This window comes from Anser cygnoides, chromosome 3, assembly GCF_040182565.1.
Source record: "Anser cygnoides isolate HZ-2024a breed goose chromosome 3, Taihu_goose_T2T_genome, whole genome shotgun sequence".
Taxonomy (NCBI): Eukaryota; Metazoa; Chordata; class Aves; order Anseriformes; family Anatidae; genus Anser; species Anser cygnoides.
In genome coordinates, this window is record NC_089875.1 from 18188261 (window position 1) to 18209839 (window position 21579).

At 40.9% G+C, this 21579-nt stretch overlaps 1 protein-coding gene across 8 annotated transcripts in view; it reads right to left on the reverse strand.

Moving 5' to 3' along the window:
- Positions 1-21579, reverse strand: part of ALK (ALK receptor tyrosine kinase) — a 305041-nt gene that overhangs the window by 66623 nt on the left and 216839 nt on the right. For all 8 annotated transcript variants that reach the window (XR_010830090.1, XR_010830091.1, XR_010830089.1 and 5 more), the window contains 3 exons: positions 11761-11892; positions 2204-2335; positions 61-161 (listed from right to left, as the gene is read on the reverse strand). Coding sequence is in view for 5 of the 8 variants with exons in the window: in XM_066993583.1 (XP_066849684.1) it covers positions 61-161; positions 2204-2335; positions 11761-11892 (365 nt within the window). In the remaining 3 variants the exon portion in view is untranslated. The remainder of the gene's footprint in view (positions 1-60; positions 162-2203; positions 2336-11760; positions 11893-21579) is intronic.

A 21579-nucleotide genomic window follows, 5' to 3' on the forward strand; every position in this document is an offset into this window, starting at 1 on the left:
CACACTAAAATGCTTTGTAAAAGCTTGATATGCAAAAGAAAATAAAACATTAGGACTTGCCTCACAGGGGGAGTTCCTCAAAGGAGCTGGAAATGCAGTGCTGGTCACTGCAGTGCTTGCTGCTGCTGGTGCTTTGCTGGTGTCAAAGATCAGCCCACAACCTGGATAAAAGAGCAGGAAGAATGTCAAACTGCAGCACTTACCTTCTGGTTCTGGGGCTTGTGAAACCTTTCTAAAATCTATGTAAGCTGGCTCCTACTACAGCAGGATGCCAGACAGCAGAAAACTTTTTTCAATTTATTAGGGATGCAGTTTCACCTACCAATTTGGCATACTCAGGAAACATATTTAAGCAATCTGACTACCTTCCTCTTAGAGCTATTTTCTGTTCCTCCATGACTTCATATTCCTTGCAAGTGTGAATAAGAAAAAGAATTTTTTATAAACGAAGAGTAACTTGGAAACAAGTATTTACATTGGTCAAAACAAAACAAAGTCATAATAACAGCAGTGTACTATTAATGCAGCTTGAGGTCCCTTTACTCCTTTAATCATTTGTTGTAACCAGAGGAACTGGGATGGTTTCACCCAGATGGACAGCTAAACTCCACCAGAACTGTAAAGACTCACAGGTTGAGATAAGGATAATTTAATTAAAGGGAAAAGAAAGAGAAGAAACAAGCAAAGGCCACAGGTGAGCAAAGAGAGAGAAAATTATTCTCTGCTTCCCATCAGTGAGTGATGTTTGGCTATGTCCTGGGAAGCAGGGCCTCAATACGCATAGAGGTTGTTTGGGAGGACAGATTTTTTCATAACGAGAGCCCTTCCTTCTCCTTCCCCTTTCACAGCTTTTTTTTTTTGCTGAGTGTGACATATGGAATATCCCTTTGGTCAATTTAAGGACAGCTGCCCTGGTGATGTTCCCTCCCCACGTCTTGCCCACCCCCAGCCTATTATCTTTGGGGAGGTTGGAGGGAGTCCTGATGCTGTGCCAGCATTGCTCAACAACAGACAAAACATTGATGTCATATTAACGCTGTTCTAGCTACAAGTGCAGACCACAACACTACATGGGCTGCTGTGAGGAAAGTCAACTCCATCCCAGCCAGACCCAGCACAAGAACAAGGGCAGCAGTAACACTACAGTTCTTCCTTGGCAGCTCTGGATGGAAAAGTGTTTGTTTGTACTACTTCAGCTCTGCCCTCCAGCTCAGGAGGGTGCCACTACTTAGAGCCTAGTTATTTGGGCTTACATTGAAAATACCTCTACAGCACAGACAGATCACAAATCAGCAGCACTTTATTGCAATCTCCCCACAGTTACCTCTTTCTGGCACTTTACTTTCTTGTTTACCTATGCATCAATTTCTTTGTGGTCTGCAATACCTTGGGCTGAGCCATCAGCTGGCATAAATCAGAACAGCTGCTTGTAGCCTACACCAGTTCACATAAAGGTAGAGAATCTCACTCTTCATGTTTAACTCTGGGTCTAACTTTGGAAATCAATGCTGGGATTATACACCATTAACTCTGCTGTTATTATGGTATCCCTTTAGATTCTCTGTGCCTCAGCAATAAATGTCTTCTATGATTTACATTACTGCATTAGAAAAAACTTATCCTGGCAGGCAGTCTGTTTGTCAAAACTCAACCAGCAGTAGTTCAGTGACCAAGGTATAAACCTTCAATGGTTGTATGAGTTGGATTAGAAATGAACTCCTGGAATTTGGGTAGTGGAAGCAAATACACAGTAGTTACACATAGAACTGGAACTCAAGGGACAACAGAGCAAAGAGAAGGAAAATTTAGAAGTCTGTGTGAGAGAAAAAAGAAGCAGAACAGAGAAATGGAAGAGGTAAAGCAGAAAATCAGAAAGAAAAAAAAAAACAGATCAATATGGTAGTGGGGCACAAAGATGAATACTTTATGGGAAGTTTTTTAGAAAGGGTCATGACTACTCTTTCTGGTGTCAGTCTTGGAAACCTGAGGTACCAGTCTGTACCCTCAAGATAAGAAGTGAGCAGGATAGCCTTTTGCTCAAAGCACTTGTAGCAGAAAGGTGGGTTTTGTTTCACTGGGGGCTGAACATATAATCACACAGGAAAACGTGACACGTGTTTTATTCCATCTCCCCGCTGTTTGCTTATCTTTTTTTTTGCTTTCTGCCATCCATTCTCTACACTTGCTATTTACTCTCACATACCTTCCACTGAAGGAAAACGATTGTAGTCTGGACTTCCGATTCGCCATGGAGACGCATGGGACGCTGATGAGCTGTGCACCCAGCCACAGTCCCCTTCTTCAAATGAACAGTAAAAGCCAGGGGGAAGTTTTTCTGAAAGAAGGAGCGACACACACATACAGAATAACCCAGATGAGCTGTGGATGAGATGCCTGAGCACACGGAGAAGCTTACAATTCTGACAGGGTTGCCCGGGGACATGCAGGCAACCCCACAGCTACTCAGTCCTTCTTTGTGGAGTCACACTTGTGCCTTTCCATACAGAGGGTGGTGCTGAGCGAAGCAACCCCTAGAATAAGTGACTTCCCTCAAAATTTGACAAAACCAAGTAAGAGGACATATTTTAGTAGACACTGTGGGGTCTCCTAAATACCTGGTTTCTACAGCCAGGGAAATCTTGGACAGTGATATTTCCTAACATGTTTCCTTTCCATGTCTCTAGCTGTCTCTAAGTCAGCCCAGCTCAGCACTGTGGCCTCTCCTCTTTGTGAATGCTGCCTTTAATGGAGTAAAGCACTAAATCTTTTTGTGCTTCAATTTTTGTACCTGTGGGTCTGTTTGGTGAGATGAATGGATGAAAAGAGAACAATTTATTTTAAGTAATATTTTCAGGATTTGAAGCCCACTCATTCTGTCACTAGCTTGGGATTTCAGGCATGTTTCCAGCTCCAAACAATAAAGACACATTATCTTTTTGCCTTTAAATTAACTGGTTTTAGAGTAATAGTCATCTCATTCAAAGCAACACATAACTTCACGCCTTTTCCATCTGTGCACATCCCAAGTTCTTCTTACAAAATGTGCAAAGCGCTACTCCTTTTGCCCTGAGACGTACACTTACATTGCCACAGGTTAACATGATCTATTCTGCCACAACTCACTCATTTCCTTGAAAACTTATGAAATCATTTTTCTCATCATCCTTAATAAACATGCATTGCCTCTACTGCTGTCAGGTTCTACCTTTGCATTTCTCTCTCTTCACATGAGGCCAGATTGTGACCTTATTAAGTAATTTCAGCAGAAAATGAAGCTTGTAAAACACCATGTAAAATCACTACCACTATAATGTGATTTTCACTTTTAGTGAATAAATAACGATCTAGAATACAAATTCTGCACTCAGGATGAGGCTGACAACTCTGCCACATACCAGAAAGCTTCCCAGTGGTAAAAAGGGCACAGACTGTCTCATATGGAGAAAAAGGTAGAGCACAAAACTGGTCTGGGAGAAAAAGGTGCAGTTCAAATATAGAGTTACATTATGCATTAAAGATGCTGGAAGAGAAGCAAAGAAGAGTGATCACTCCTTATGTCCTGCTATATACACTAACCAGTCCTTGGAGCTGGCAGCACAAAGCCCCTGAACATGCATACTCAGTGGGGGTGGTCTTTCCTCCAGTAAGCAAAAGAAAACTGCTCTGATGACCAGAACTAGCTATAAAAGAGATGATGATATTCTTGACTTCTCACAGCTTTTACACCATTATGTACTCAGCTCTGTGCTAGCTACCAGTGTAACCCGTATTTATTTTCTCCATCTCTATTCCCCTCAACTTCCCCTAAAACTGTTTTTGTTGGTTTTTATTTTTTCTTGAAAGAAAAGAAAATGAGACCAGAAATCTGTTTGAAATTGCAAGACAACAATGAAATTTCATGTGCAAACACATTATAAAACCATATATTCTGGAAATTAGTTTTTCCTTTCAACTGCTTTCCAAAGTCAGAGTAAAAATTTCTTGACTTACAAAGAGTAGGATAGACTACAAACTCCTAAGTTTGGCCAGGTTATACCAGCAATTTCATTAGCTTCCCTATGAGAAGAGGAGGTTCCTGAACTCAGATTTTTTCATGATTATGAAGACAACTTCAGAGGGAAGAATTCTATCTATAAAGTGTGTGCCAGACAATAAGGCACCAGTACCCAGACCCCAGATAATTCAAGATGTTTACATCTCATCAGAACTCTCTGACTGAGGTTGCAGGTCAATTAAATAACTGCTCACAGGGCCTTAGCTCTGATTTATACATAGAATCATGGAATGATTTGGGTTGGAAATGACCTTTCAGATCATGTAGATCTACCTTTCCCTCCCGCTCCCCCCCAAATGGCAGGGACACCTCCCACCAGACCAGGTTGCCCAAAGCCCCATCCAACCTGTCCTTGAACACTTCAGGGATGGGGCATCCACAGCTTCTCCGGGCAACCTGGTCCAGTGCCTCACCACACTTCACAGTATATATCTAATCTAAACCTGCCATTTTTTAGTTCAAGACCATAAACCCCTTTTTCTGTCAGTATGGTCCCTGAAGAAGAGTCCCTTCCCATGTTTCCTGTAGGTCCACTTTAGGTACTGGTATGCAACTATCGTCTCCCCGGAGCCTTCTCTTCTCTTGTCTAAGCAACACCATCTCTCTCAACCTATCTTCACAGGAGATGTGCTCCAGACTTCTGATCATCTTCATGGCCCTCCTTTGGACCTGCTCTAACAGGTCCATGTTTCTCTTATGCTGGAGGCCCCAGAGTTGAATGCAGTACTCAAGGTGGGGTTTCATAGGAGTGGAGTAGAAGGGGGAGAATCAACTCCCTTGACCTTTCTGCACTTCTTTTGATGCAGCCCAGGATATGATTGGCTTTCTGGGCTGCAAGCACACACCTCAACAGGCAACTCCTTGGACTACCCTGAGAAAAGACCTGGGGAATGCACCTGCATTGTCTAGACATGGAATATTTGATTTTCTAGGAGCCTGAATAACAACTCACTTCACAGAGGTGACTGAGACAAATGACATCTATGGCTTTTTAGTAAGGCCAAAGTTGAACCTGGAACTTGACAGAGATGACAGCCACATTTTACTGTTTTATTTTCCACAGTCATGCAAATCTGTTATGAAAAGATCAAAACTTGTACTTGTGTTGAGGGTTTTTTGAGCCTTTCTTTTAAAATGTCTCCAAATTCATTCAGCATAGTCTTTAAATGTAGAGCTGTTAAGCTGAGAGTTGCTTCCCTGTGTTTTATCACTCTGCAGAACTTGATTATATTTCATTGTGCAGCCTCAGGCTGAGATCCAGAGAAAATGACAAATTATAATGTGCCCTGAATTCCTACTGAAACAGCTTGGCTTGGTGTCCAGCTGAATTCATTTCATGGTCCTATGTTATCTAGGATGATGTAAACATATCAGAGCAGCAAGAGGAGTCATCTAAGTAGTAATCCCTGCCTGGAGGCCAGAAAAAGCTTGCTGTAGATGAACAAGTAAGGACATAAATAAGAACCTATTACTTTCCCAGAAAATTTGATTCCTCCTCCACAAATTAATCTTTTATGAATTTTCAGATGTCTTGAACACTGCTCTATCTTGGAGGCTGGTCACTAGTGGTGTCCCTCAGGGCTCAATAGTGCGGCCAGTTCTCTTCAATAACTTTCTCAATGATCTGGACAAGGGGATTGAGTGCACCATCAGCAAGTTTGCAGATGACACCATGTTAGGCGCAAGTGTTGATCTGCTTGAGGGTAGGAGGGCTCTGCAGAGGGATCAGGATAGGCTGGACCAATGGGCTGAGGCCAACTGTATGAAGTTCAAGAAGGCCAAGTGCACTTGGGGCATAATAACCCCATGCATTGCTACAGGAAGAGTGGCTGAAAAGCTGCCCAGCAGAAATGGCCCTGGGGATATTGGTCAATAGCCGGCTGAATACGAGCCAGCAGTGTGCTCAGGTGGCCAAGAAGGCCAACAGCATCCTGGTTTGTATCAGGGATAGTGCAGCCAGCAGGAGCAGGGAAGTGATTGCCCCTCTGTACTCTGCTCTGGTGAGGCCGCACATCGAGTACTGTGTTCAGTTTTGGGCCCCTTACTAGAAGAAGGACATCGAGGTGCTGAAGCGTGTCCAAAGAAGGGCAACGAAGCTGGTGAAGGGTCTGGAGAACAAGTCTTATGAGGAGCGGCTGAGGGAACTGGGGTTATTTAGCTTAGAGAAAAGGAGGCTCAGGGGAGACCTTATCACGCAGTATAAAATACCTTAAAGAAGGCTATAGTGTGGTGGGGATTGGACTCTTCTCCCAAGCAACAAGTGGTAAGATGAGGGGAAATGGCCTCAAGTTGTGCAAGGGGAGGTTTAGGTTGGATATTAGGTGAAATTTCTTTACTGAAAGGGTTGTGCGGCATTAGAACAGGCTGCTCAGGGAAGTAGTCGAGTCACCATCCCTGAAGGCCTTCAAGAAACAGGTAGATATAGAACTTAGTAGCATGGTTTAGTGGTGGACTTGTTAGTACTAGGTTAAAGGTTGGGCTAGATGACCTCAGAGGTCTTTTCCAACCTGAATGATTCTATGATTCTGTGATCTTACTTTATATACATACAGCACCTATGATTCCATGTGTTACTGCTTCACCAAGAGCACTTTGGCTAGCACTTCTTTGTCAGCATGTACTCCTCAATTTTCTGAGTGCTTATACTTCAAATTCACATTAGCGTAAACACTGCACAGATGAGAGAAAGCTAATCTTACCTTATTATAAAATCAATTAAAGCAGGGGTCAGCAGTTATACCTACTGAAACCTGTCATGCTGGATATTATCACCAGTGACAGAAACTTCAAAAGATTTAGAACTCATTAAGAGTAAGATGCAGTTTGTGGATTTGGGACTGAGGATAGAGTAATCCATTCAGACTGAAGCACTATGAGAATGCAAGTCTCTGCTTTTCTTTGAGTGAGAAAGTACAAAGAAGCTGTAGGGTGTTAAACTTGTTCTTAAGCAAGTATTTTCAAGACTTCACAATGATTTTAAAAGAATGATTTTTTAAAGTTAAAAACTTTTAACTTAGATTTTCCATCCTTTAATAGCAAGAAAAAATAGCAACTGGAGTATTTTATGATGCAGATGGAGCAGGTTCTCTATTGTCTGGCTCTTGACTCAAAACCAGGTGTAAATGAACAGGTACTATAGTTTAAAATTCAGGGTGAAATTCCAGACATGTATTATAAAGGATGTAAAAGTAAAAAACTACTCATCTGTGTATAGACCTTTACCCAATGTAAAGATGAAAAATGTAGGAGAAAATTGCAGAAGGCAAAAAGGTCACCTACTCAAACAATTTAAAGAAGCACATGAATCTTAAACGTGAGTTTGTTTTCAGTGGCTGTCTCTGTCCTAGCAAAGTTGTCTGAAAAATTCTACCAGAAATGAAGCATAGAAAGGGAAAATACAAATCAACACAGTACACAAAGACTTTTCCTTTAATGCTGGAAGGCATTGCTAAATTCAGAACTGCCAGTAGTTAAAATTCATTGCTAGAGGTGCAGGTTTTGATCAAGAAAGGAACAAAAGAATTTGTGTATGCAAGACAGGAATCTTAAGAGAGCACTGCAATGCAACAGGTTGCTACACTTCATTTTGCTTGCAGGGAGACTCTGCTGGGCTGTATCTACCTCTAGGACATAAATGAATCAACTCTTTTTTGCATGGAAAGTAAACTGGCTCCTGTAGAATTAATTATCCTTTTTTTTTTTGTCACTTGCTCATGTTACTCATGCTATCACAAATTCAAACTTTATAGTTTCCTATTCTAGCTGCCATCTGTTTCTTGACAGATGTGTGTGCACTCCTCTGACTATACAGAGTTGAAGCTTGAGTCACTGCTAATACGAATCAGATAGTAGTCCTTCCTATCTTACCTGTTAACGTGATTCCATTTTGTTTAACATTCTTAAATATTTGTTGAGGCAAAGAGTGAAAATTAAAGTGATTATGAGATCCATCTGAAAGGTGGAGGACATTATTTTCAATTTCTCTTCCAGGTAACGTTCATAAAATGTGGAAGAGCAACACCAGGAGAGAACGAGTAACCCTTTTTCAAATTGTATGTTCCAGACCACACTGTCTTGGAAACTTTCAGTGGAAACCAGAAATATGTGTTCAAATTCACTTAGAGAGAAAACAGGATCAATGCTGGGTTTGTCATGGCCTGGGTGAATCCTGTAAGCTGTGGGTCTCCAGATAATAAATATACTATTATAATTTCCATTTAGTAATATAAATATTAATATATCCATAACTTTCATACATGCTTTGCCTGATTAACCAATATTTTCCCAGGCTGTTTTTTTTTTGGTGAAAAACAAAACCTGAGCACAAAGTATGATAGTTTTAGACTAGTTAAAGAATGCACTTTTTTTTTTTCAGTAAAACTTTTACTTTTGCCTAGACTTGCTGCCCTGCAGCAAGATTCTTGAACCAAAAGCAAAGATATTGTTACCTAAAAAGAGAAGTACCAAACTACTGAAACAAATTCTCCTCTTTGGTAGTGCAGACCTATATCAATAAGTATTAATAAAGAATGTGACTTTTCATCTGTCTTGTACCATACCAGGTATACTACATACATGATTCTCTGCTCCACTGGGAAAAAACACATTTTTTTTTTGCAGTAAGTTGTGATTCATAATCAGGAATTTACTAGTAAAGACGTAAGACCACCACTATCCAAAGTCTTAATGTGAGTTTGCAAAGTATGCTCCTGCAAAGTAATTTCCAGTGTGACACTTCTACCAGTCTGTAAACTTTTTAAATCTGATCACAGATCAACACAGTTCAGCATCTATTTCTACATCTGCGTCTTTGGAGCTGTCTTTTTCTCCTGTGAGAATAATTGATTATGACTCAAACAGCAACATGTTTTTCTCCAGGGGTCACCCCTGTCTAATTTTACATTATCTACAAAGACTAATTGGTTGCATGCAGAACAAGCACTATGACTTTTCATTGGCTATTGGGAAATAAAGAGATGTTAACAAACAGCAGGCTTTAGGAGATATTTTTCAGCTAAGAAACATGAATAAAAATCAAGTGATAGGGAAAGAGAAAAGGAAAGGGAAAGGGGAAGGGAAAGAGAAAGGGGAAGGGGAAGGGGAAGGGGAAGGGAAGCATTTAAACAGATAAAAGACTGGAAGGAAAAACAAGAAAACATCTTTTTTGAAAAACAAACAAACAAATACAAACTACATTCTTTTTTTTACATGACCTTTAGTTAATGGTAATTTTAAAAGCTCTCCCCTCAGAGTTGCAAGCATGGCTACATCTTTTTCTGACAGCTCTTTTGTGTAGGCAGAAGTGCTTGGGAAAACCCTTTCCCTGCTTTATATATCTGAATCACTTCTTGTCACACTTGCAAAAAGCTGATGGAAACATCCATGTTGCTCAGAACTAAAATGGCAAGTGAAATGCTGAAAGACGACAAATGTTTTGTGCTGGGTTGCCATGTAGATGTAACTGACACCTAAAACATTAGATTATTTTTCTGTTTTGTGAAAGAAGTTTTATGCCAATGATATTCAACACAGCAAAGAGGCAAAATCAGAGAAAGCAGCCACAGAAATGAGCAGGTTTTATGTGGCTAAGCAGACATATCCACAACAAAGCACTTGCAAGCTAAGGGTAAGCCTGTCTTTTTTGTCTCTTGCAGTGGAAGATGGTGCCTTTTGGGCCTTTTGGCTGTGAGAAAGAAGTCTCATTGCCAGTACCTGTGGTTTAAAACAAGCCATGTGGTCTTCTCCTCAACTGGGGACTGACATTCTGCTAAACAGGTGGTTAAATATCTTCTGCTTTTAACCTTCTCTGTATTTTCAGTAAATTCTTTGCCAACATAGCTGTAAGCACTATACTGCTTCATGCCAATAGCTATGGATGAATGCTGCATACATGGCTAAAAGGCAACAAAACAAACCCACATGGACAGCGTACGTGAAAGCAGGACTGGTCACCCTACCACCTGGCTCACTATGGGATACAGCCTGGCAACTAATGGCAAAAGCAGAGCCAGACTCTTTATTTGTGAATACTGGTAAGACAATAGCCACAGGTGCACCCAGTGTTTGAAAATAATAGGCAAGCATGTTCCATGAGGCCTGACCTATTCTGTGGTGGTATTTAGTTTGCATCTGTGACTAGTACTACTCTACCTTGGAGCTCTACTCTTCCCACTAGCATAGACCTCACTAGTACTACCCTCACAAGGCAGAACCATTTATAGCAGATAGACATGACTGTATATCCAGACATATATCTGATCCATTTTAAATAGTGGTAAATAATATGTCTCTGTACTTCCAATGAAATGACAATGCATTCAACTTACTCATTAGCATAATTTACTAAATATTTTTAATTAAAATGTAGAAAATAGAAATACCGTTATGAAGTCTGAATATGAAGATGATCAAAGGACTGGTGCACCTCTCCTGTGAGGAGAGGCTGGGAGAGCTGGGCCTGTTCAGCCTGGAGAGGAGGAGGCTCAGGGAGGATTTTATCAATGCCTATAAATACCTGAAGGGAGGGTGCAAAGAAGATGGAGCCAGGCTCTTTTCAGTGGTGCCCAGTGACAGGTCAAGAGGCAGTGGGCACAAACTGGAACACAGGAGAGGTCCGTCAAAGCATCAGGAAGCACTTCTTTATTGTGCAGGTGACAGAGCACTGGCACAGGTTGCCCAGAGAAGCTGTGGTGTCTCCCTCACTGGAGATGTTCAAAAGCCATCTGAACACGGTCCTGGGCAACCTGCTGTGGGTGTCTCTGCTTGCGCAAGGGGGGTTGGATCAAATGCTCTCCCAAGGACCCTTCCAACCTTAACCATTCTGTGATTCTGTGATTCTTTTTTAGATCTCTGCTGTAAAGTTCTTAGGCAAAAAGGTTTTGATACCAGTAATGTGAAGCATTATTGGTTCTAAGCAGCTGCAAGACAGCAGTGATGACACTGTTTCTGTGGTTAACTACATGGCTAACAAACCACCACTCCTCAATATCTGTAGACTGACAAAGGGAAACACAATGGAGGTAGAACGTGTAAAAGTACAGAAAAAGAGACAAGGCATTTTCAAGATGGTTAAAGGATGGTCCTAAAGTATCTAATTTAAGCAACACATTTACAGAAATATTTAGGCATAGAACTTTTTCAGAAAACACAGATTGCTATCCAGCTTCCGGTCTATGTTATTCAATTACTGACTGCTGAAGAGAGGACTGAAAACAAGAGTAATTACAAAGACACAGGAGTAGAAGCTGGTCACAGACAACCTCCTGCCTCTACTCATTTTTCTTACCTTGGAAGTTTTCTTCTTGCTCTTCCTTCTGCCACATGCTGACTAAGGGCACTACATTTTGATTAAGGGCACTAAAATAAGCTACACGTTTCATTATTCTAAAAGGCATGTAGCTATTTAAGCTATTCTTTCTTTCAGTTTTTGGTCAGGATTTCATTAGATGAAGCACTGAGAGCAACTTAACCTGTTGCAGAACTAATGAAGGCCAGTACAGAAACATACTGAATGGTCCATTCTAGGCAGACATTCAGAGAAAGTGCATGTGTTGTGGAGGACACTGGTCTTTTGATCACACCAAATTAGTTCATTACTACTGAAGTCTCAGGTATTAAAATTCAAAACAATCTGTGCTTTTGGAAGCAGCTGTTCAGCTTCTCTCAGAAGGAAAAAGGACATGGCCTGGGGGTCTGGATTTACTCACTGCACATATCTCCCTCATCTTCTCCCTCAAGGCAGTCTCTGATGAAGTCACATGCCTGGCCCAGCCTGATCGATGTACCATTCCAGCAGATGAAAGAACCCTCCAAAGCCATTTTTGAGACAGAAGCAGATCCTAGAGAAAAAGAAAACAAAAGCCATTTCAGGTTACTGAATTGTCTTTCTCCAAGCCAATATGCCATAGGATCCTGGATAACACTGAACAGGAGAAAAACCTTGTGAAACCCCCTTAGTCCACTAATTACTTGATAAAGTAATTATTTTATTTTTGTTTGACCTGTTTGTCTTGCCAAATACCTAACAGTCCACCTAATGCAGAACTTAAGTTCTTCATGCATGTCTGTCATTTTTACTTGGAAGGCAGCTCTGAACCTTGAAAAGAGGGTTGAAATCCTACAGCCTGCTCTATGATATTTCTCAAGAATGACATGATATGCATGATAGATTTTTAATTGTATGTAAATTTACTGCTAGACTGACAGTCCTGAAGACTGATATAGTCTCTCTCTTGCTCAGAAATAATGTATCTACTTGGCCTGGAAAGAACACAAGCTTCTATCATACCCTCCTGTCAAAATGTATTACCTATGACTTGGATGTATCATATCCTGATATTCTTTCTGCAAGAAAACAAACAAGCGAACAAAGCAAAACATGAAAAAAAAAAACAAACAGCCTGACTTCTGTTTACAGTTTTCTTTCTCTTCTATACCCCTTCCCGCTCCTGCATCCTGCACTCCCCTCCCCATGAATCAGGGAGTCCTGCAGCAGTCTACATCTACCAAGATACAAAAATCACTAATTCATTTTCCCTATGCCAAGCAGCAAAAGGCAGCTAACAATGTTGTGGAAAGTAGCCAACTCCTGTGACATGTGTCACTGAACATGTGCACCATCCATTCAGAATCAGCCAGTACCATCTATCCAGAAATAATCCTGAGTACTAAGAACCCTTAGTGTGCTAAGGACCTTTAGCACAGTCCTTTTTTGGAAGCACTCCTTTCCCTTGTCACTTGAGTAGTCAGAGATCATCCAGCCTGATGAGTATAATTTTCTTTATCATGGGACTTCTCTCAACCTGAATCCTTTGACTGTGGCTGTGATACACAAGACAAGGACTGATTTGGTTATTTTATTTTATTTTATTTTATTTTATTTATTCTATTTTATTTTATTTTTTAAGATCCATGCTCCAGATCAGTCACCTGCAGGAGGTATGAATTAGTTAACACCAGCCTCCAGTCAGTATGTATGGAGAAGGCCAAGCTTGCTAAGTGCAAAAGCCCCCTCCACAATAATCTGGATGTAGAAAGAAACCTTCCTGACGGTCTGCACAGATGTGCTTCCAGTTCATCACTCCTAGAAGGCAAGTCTAGAAGTACAAAGAGGTCTGTGCTGTGATTCCCCACTGCAAAAACTCCTGCTCTGTCTCATATTAAATGGGTAAGTACTAAAGATTAAACCAAAGCCTCTGGGCAGAGTGAGCCATTGTTTGCCTAGCTCATCCTTGCTTGCTAAACAGCGCAGCTACATCATGTTCTCTGTTACAGCAGGGAGCTGGGAATCATTGGTGATTCAATTAGATGTGCACTTGATAGTTTTATTTATATTGCCTGCCAAAACTAAAAATTAATGAAGCATGGAGGAAAACAACCACTACTTCTCTTCAAGCTTATTTTATGGTGCAAATCAATTCAGGAGTGGGGGGAATACATGTCAAATTTTTTTAATAAAAGACCCTGGCTCCTGAAAAGGGTGATCTTTGTTATTGTCAGCTCAATTCTTTTGACTGCCTTGGAGCAATTCTGTCTTGCTGCATGCAAGCTGCATGGTGCCCTTGTATTTCAGTCAGGGTCAAAGCATGAGCACAGAGGAGAGTTTCACAGAAAAAAAATAGGCCAAGTAACTCAACCCAGTTGGTTGCTGACAAATTCTGCAGGCCCCTCGATAACGGATTAAGGCAGCGTAGAAGATATCCTCCTTGCCCTTGCAGTGCTCCTTGCAAAAATGCTTTCTTAAAAGACACTGCCTTTCCTCTTCACTTGCCTCAAACCAGTCCCAGTGTGCAAATGAGAAGTGACTCCAGTAACTCAGTAAGTGATCCCTTCTCCTTGGGGTATGCAATGAAACTGTGGGGCACTGTGTTCCCAGTACACACCTAAGTACCACCCGAGATAAGAGTTGAGGCCCAGAATGATTCCATTAGGTTAGAAATATCATGACATTCTTAAAAATGTTAAAGTCCTAGTCAAATTTAGAAGTATTTTTGCTTCTCTGAATTTTTGCCACATATTTGCCACTTGTGCTTTTGAAGGAATTCCCACATTTATTACCAACTCTCATATCCCGCTTGGTTTATCTGCAATCTTTTCAGCAATCTCTGTGTTTTAGCCCAGAAGATGCTGTATTTGAAGATCGTATGCAGATGTTCAGAGGAGGGTCTTGTAGGCAATGGAGTTGTTCTGTTTACTCAATTAATTACACCTTTGTAAAGACACTTGGTTTTCCAAGCACAGGACTGCATTAACTCTAATTTTAATGGAACTGAGGCATTCAAGAGCACTTACTGTCTTCCCAGGTGTCTTTCGTGCATCCCAAAAGCACAAGTCCCCTGAAATAAACTCACTGTGGTATTAAAAGGCATCAGTTGCAGCTAGACATTAGGTGATTCCAGGAGATTTTCCTTCAAAAGAAACAGCCGGTTTGCATGCTCATTCCTTTTTGTGGAGATGGCACTTGAATTAGCTCAGATTTGCATTAGATGCACATATACATACATGCTCTTTGTATAGGTTAGAGAACATAAATAGCAAAGCATCAACTGATGGAAAGACTGGGGTCTGTGACAGCACATGAACTTTTCTGTCTTATGTTTGCTTGCTTACTGTATGCACAAAGGCAAAATGAATTGGAGAAAAGAGAAGATAAACTAATAAGACAAATACCTAATCAAAAAAATCCAAATACATAAGACCCTTTTAATGGGCCACTTGATGCAGATGTTTGCAACCAAGCTCAAGGAAACTTAATCTTCAATTAAAATATTTTGTAATAAAAACAGATGTTTTATCTGACTTTTCTTTTCCCAGCCCCTACCATTCCTGGCCAGATGAGCCAGAATGACCTGGATCACTAAGTTAAGTGGTCTAGACTCATACATAGAAGATGTGCAAGGAAAGGAAAATGAATTGCATCAAATAAGTATCAAAGTAGAAATTGTGGGAGACATCCTTTATATTTACAGCAGTGTTTATGTAGCCAGTGGCATTCATAAAGTACAGTAATCATTAAGCTGTACTATGGCTGACTTGGAGTCTTATAAATCATTGTTTAAACAGCAACTTTAAACAAATGGCGTTTCAGGCTCTAAATCAAAAGGAGAAACAAACAACTCCTTGAGGAACAAGTGCTTACTTTGTACCTCACACGTCCTGCTTCTGAACACAGCCCAGTCTTGGCAATATTCAAATCCATTACCAGACCCTCGACAGAAATGATGCAGCCTGGGCTCTTGATTCACTATGACTTTGGAGTTAGTCTTTGTGCAGCATGATCAGCATGAAAGGCAAAAATGGCATGGCTTAGCCTAACATAGGATAAGCAACTTACTGCTCAGACTGTGGGGCCAAGGCTGATGTAATTTACTTTGCAGCAGATGTTCCTCAGGTTTTTTCAGACTGCCTCTTCTTCCACCCTTAATCAGCAGAGAAACTTGCACTGGCAAGTTCTGGTAAATTGGTCCCTGAGAAGTGTAGCTAAATATGTTTACTCATGACATTTGCTCAACTGATGGGTAAAAAATGAGAACCTTAAACTCACTACCACCACACTTGGCCAAGAGGAAGAGAAGACAAATTCGTACAGGTTTCTGCAAAGATATCCCTTATCTTGCCAACTGGCTGCACTACTAATTATCATGCAAGATCAATCAAGCTGAACATAATTGTAACTTCAAGTGTTACGTGGAACTTCTCAGGCCATAATTTTCAATGGTACTGAAACCTGGGACCACCACAGCCAGGTAAAGCACTCCCACTCAGTGCACAGAAAAACAAGAGAGGCTAGTGGGTCAATTACTTGGTTGCTGTGAAAAAAACTTGTGCTCCGCAAAACAGATGATTTACAATGATTTGTGATGAATTTGCACCCTTGTGTGGTTTCCACAGACAAGGAGAGGCTCACTGGGCTGTCTCTGAGGAGCCCAGCCAGACACAACTGGACTCTGACTCTGTTGGTTCTCAAGCCAAGACCCTGTATGCATACAAAGTGAAAACTTCCATTTTTAACTGCACGTAAGTAGGAGGAAATATCCACACATGGAATTCTACCCTGCTTATCTTGCCACGCACACTACTCCTCAAAAAAGAGAACTTTCCTAGTGTTTAATTACAGCTCTTTAAAAATACTGTAAGAGGCTAGTGTTGCAGTCCTATGCTCCTCCCTCCAGCTGCTGAATGTCACTGAAAACCATGGATTGTGGACCGTTGCTGATATTACTCACCTGTTACAAGTATTCATCATTATCTTCTCATTTTTCTTTGGCGGGAGTTCAAGGCACTGAGTCAGAGATATTTGAAAAGAGCAGACTTGGGGATTTAAAGGTTGCACGAAACAAAGAAAAACTGTTGCCTAGCTATAAAAGGATAGTGAGAACTCAGGGGAGTTTTTGATTATCGATTTTGCTATGACTTGCCCATTCCTCGTGGGCACATTGTTTCCTCACTCTTCATCTCTAACTTGTCAGCCTTATAGCAGTGCAGGCATATGCAGGTTGATAGGTCACTTGGCGCTGAGGATAGTGATATCCCAGGACAAATTAAATTGTCCATTGTCAATGAGTCTGTAATACCTCTGCCTCCACCACTGCAGAAGTTGGAACGTGCAAAATGAAGGATGTAGGAGAGTGAAAGAAGTGAGGGAAGTTCACGTTTAAGGGAACTGCAGCCATCCTTAGCAAATAGCCAATGAACTCCAACATGATACAGGGCAGACAGATAAAGTACAACTTTCACAGCCAGCTAGACTGCCTTCATTTTCCAGGTACCCACCCCAGGACACTTGTTTGCAGATCTTCAGAAAAGCCTGCCAATCACAGCTGCAAATGAGACCAGAAAGAGATATGCTTGAGAAATACAATGTCCTCAAAAAATGCTTTGAAAACAGATTGGATTCCAGATTTCTCAAGCCAGGCAGCCAAAATTAGTCAGCACTTCATGATTTCTGGCTTTAATCTTCGTTACAGCACTGGTACTGTTGTTGTCATTGCCTAGGGATGCAAGTAAAGCCACATTTGTAGGAGGTGGTAATCTCTTGTTATTAGACTGCCTGGTACAGGCAGAAATAGCAGCCAATGTTTGTATGCCTGAAAACGTACCCATTTTTCCAGTCATATAAATTGACTATAAACTTCATATTTTATTTCCTGTATGTAAAATGGTAACAAACTCATCCCAGGAGCTCTGTGAATTTTTTTTCTTTAACATTTGTAAGGAAATAAGATGTCCTGCATGCTAAGGGGACACCACTGCCACAGTGAGCTACTCCAAGGTGAGGAATTTTGCTTCTTAGAGAGATGTAGAAAACAGAATGTTCATTTTACAGAAAATTTCAACATTTCAAAATATACTTTACACTAAAATAAAAATGCCAAAATTTTTTTGGAGAACAAAAATTTCATAACAATTCTTGTTTAGAAATAATGACTTAAGAGATTACAATATGCAACTAAATATTGACATAAAACCAAGAAATCTAAAACACTTGTATTCAGACAAAGATATATATATATATATATATTTTTGTCAGGAAACTCAAGTGGAAAGTTACTGTTTTGGAACTCTCTTACGTCAGAAATTCAGCCAGCTCAGTTCTAGCATGCTCTTCCTCTTTGCTGCTGCTGCTGTTTCAAAGCAGGGATGTTATACTTGGTATGCAAATTTTAAAATGCCTGCTCCTTTAGCCTTGCCTAATGCCAGTAGGATCCCTTACACTGAAGAAAGCTCCACAGCACACCTGAGGAGCAGGCGCTTGCTCCATGCCACATTTCAGTAGCATGAGGTAGCGTTCAGACTAGGCAGGCCCTCTGTGTTTTCTTGGAAATGCTTTTGACCACGTCAAGTTATTGTCCATAACTTCTGTCTGAATGAATTCCTCAAATCAATATTCACATGATGTAGCTTTCCCAAGTTTACAGCAACAACTACCTTCTTTAAAATGAAACAAAAATATGGAACGTGAAAGCTTTATTTCACACTTTCTCATTTCTTAATCTGGGAGGTTGACTGAGGTCCTACTATTTATCTTCATTGCTCCTGAGACAGTAAATAATTGCTGAGCACAATAAATAACATGATAATTTTTTTTCTTCCTATAAATCTTGCCCAAAACACAACTTTTTTTTTTTTTTTTTTTTGGTTAGGGCTCCCAGTAACATGTATTTTTCTGATCTGCTCACTGAAAGTAAGTTGCGATAAGCAGTTGCAATAAGCAACTCCAACAGCACATCCAAAACTTATCAGGAAGCAAGTAAACAGCAGCAGCACCAGAGAATTTTATAAAGAAAGTGTGATTTTCCAGCATGCATCAGTACCTACATATTCTGAGGTATCTACAAAGTTGAAAGGGGCCAAATGGGGCAGAAAATTAATATTTGTTCCCAAATACCTACAAAACATTGTGTACACATAGTCATTGGATTTTTTTTTACATCTCACACAGCAGATCTTTAAGGTTTTCTTCCTTCTATACGGACATTCTGACTTATGATGTAATGGGATAGAGTAATTTTTTTGAAATCCTAAATGTCTTTTCTTTTGCTTGCTTTCTGTTGCCAGTGTTTCAATATCAGACCACATTTGCTATTTGAGTACCTTTTCTCTAAACTAGCATTGCACCTTTATAAGATTAAAACCCAGCGACAAACTAGCTTTCATACCTCTCCTAAAAGAACTGATTACTATAACAGTAAGCAACTGATTAAAAAATATATCAAAGAGAACAAAAATAACTAAAAAAAAAACCAGCAGAATCTTTTGTTTGTTTTTCTGTGAATTTTTCAAAATACAATCATTGGAGAGAGAGAACAGAAGGCTCCAAATTCTCCTATTAACTTTGCCATTTCCATCAGACCTCTCCGGGTCTGAATGGACTTAGAGACCAGCTCTTATCAGCCAACAACTTTCACCATGGGAAATGCTCATTGGGCTGATCGCTGGCTCACTGGAGGATGAATGCTCTTACCATATGCAGCGGACTCTGACAGAATCATGAACTGGCTGAGATGTCAAAGCTTATTCACAGACAACAGCAGCAGATTTAACACTGCTCTACTCTCAACATCAGACATAGAACTGATTTAAATAAAACAGAGCTACTGGAGACAGGACGTGAAAACAGTGCACGCTTTTTTTCGGGGGGTAAACCAGTAGCAGTTGATCAGATAGGAAATAAGTGTGATCTTTCACATTTTGCTTTCTAGAAGGCTGGGTTCAAATCCACTCAAATTATTGAAGTTTGTTTTTGCCCAGTGATACTCCCTAGGGCCTTGCACAACCCAATAGTGGATTTGTTGCATGCAGCAACCAATTTCATATAATGACATGAGATCATGAACTGCCAAAACCAGACTAACTCTGATTCCTCTTCCAATCTCTACCTTTTGCTCTGAAGTTGCCCAGATGCAAGAAAAAAGTTATAGAAGCAGGAGACTGGAGAAGACAGCTTGGATCATCAAGAACTGACTCCACTGGGGTCATATATAACCTCTCTCTTAATCCTGCAACAGTAGCATCTCAGTAGTCTCTCAGGCATACTCTTTCAGCATTGCCAAAACAGTAAACAGAGGTACATTTGTATGCCTTGTCACGAAAAATACAAATAAAGGTATGACACCTACTACATTCAAACATCACTTTAGATAGAAATCATATTTCTCGTTTCTAAAATGCAATTCTGCTTCTATAACTGTTTAAAGCAGCATCTCTCCTCTAGCTGTCAGCAGCATTAGATTAAGGTTTATGGCCTTACTGCTGACCAGTTGCTGGGGGAGACAGGTGGAATAGCGCAAATCGACACAATCACGAATGTGCACGTAGATCATTTCAGCAGGGTACAGTGTTGCATGCTCACATCACAGCCAAATGCTTTTCTGTGGAAAGCAGTGGCCCCACAGTGGAAAAGCAATAGTTACTAGAGGTAGAAGCAGGAGCTTGCTGGGGAAGAAAGTTTTATGTCACACCACTCTCTACTGTGCCAATCCCTGTGACGCTGTAACTGTACAAGCGCAACAAATTTTTGTTAAGGAGCAAATTTCCACTTTGTTCAAAAACAAAAGCAGCAAAAACTCAAAGCATAAGCAAAAGGAAATTGCACATGAGCACTTGCTGTGAGTTAGAGCAATAACATTGGTCACTCGTTAACAGGTTTGCCACTGGGAGAGACTTAATGTGGATGGGGGGTATATAGCTTTCAGTTCTATGGAAGCAAAAAGACATAAGTGCAGTGTTAGCCTACCTCTACATGCCCTTGAACATCAATATGTTGGTGGATGCTATGACACTGCTGATTCTTCCAGCTGAATGCACTGAAGGCTGCCTACATCATGGTGCTTTGAAGCCAGTCAAAAGGGATGGAGAAGTAGCAGTTCTTTGCTCTTCTGTGCCAGGCTGTACTTCAAGCCTTGCTACACTTTAATGAAATTATCCTAGGAGCAAAGTTGCTGAAGGTCAATGGCACTGGACATCAAACAAAGCCTGGAGAAGGACTACTTCCTGTAGTCTGTGGCTCTGCCAGAGGCTTGTGCTAACCCTTGAACATGTGAAAAACTTATGAATTGGAAATGATTACAGCAAAACAACAAACAACAACAAACATACAGATGTCAGAGCAGAATGCAGTGATTGACTCTATGTAAGCAGAGGTAGGTACTGAAGATAACAGGGAAAAACACGAGAAGAGATGACATTAAAATTCCAAGAAAACCACCTGGGTTTCAGGCACTACCCTCTTCTGGCATGTTCTGGGGCAAACATGAATACAGGCTGGGTGATGAATGGATTGAGAGCAGCCCTGTGGAGAAGGACTTAGTGGTGGACAAAATCTGAACATGGGCCAGCAGTGTGCACTTGTAGCTCAGAAAGCCAACTGTGTCCTGGGCTGCATCATACCAAGTGGGTCGAGGGAGGTGATTTTCCCCCTTCTACTTCCCTCCCATGAGGCCCCACCTCGAGTGCTGCATCCAGCTCTGGGACCCACAGCATAAGAAAGACATGGACCTGTTAGAGCGGGTCCAGAGGAGCTGAGAGAGTTGGTGTTGTTTAGCCTGGAGAAGCCTGTCTCTGGTATGACCTTATTGCAGCCTTCCAGTCTTCCCCCTAAATGGGGGCCTACAGGAAAGCTGGGGAGGGACTCTTTATCAGGGAATATAATGATAGGACAAGGGGTAATGGCTTTAAACTAAAAGAGGGTAGATTTAGATTAGATATTAAGACAAAATTCTTTACACAGAGGGTGATGAGGCACTGGACCAGGTTGCCCAGAGAAGCTGTGGATGCCCCATCCTTGAAGTGTTCAAGGCCAGGCTGGATGGGGCTTTGGGCAACCTGGTCTGGTGGGAGGTGTCCCTGCCATTGGCAAGGGGGTTAGAACTAGATGATCTTTAAGATTCCTTTCAACCTAAACTATTCTTTGATTTTATGATTGCAAAAACAGTAGAAACACGCTAAAAAATAAAAGAGAACCACCAAACTTTCTTTTGGCCATAAAATGTACAAGGTGAGACCTAAAAGATATTTTACATTTGCAT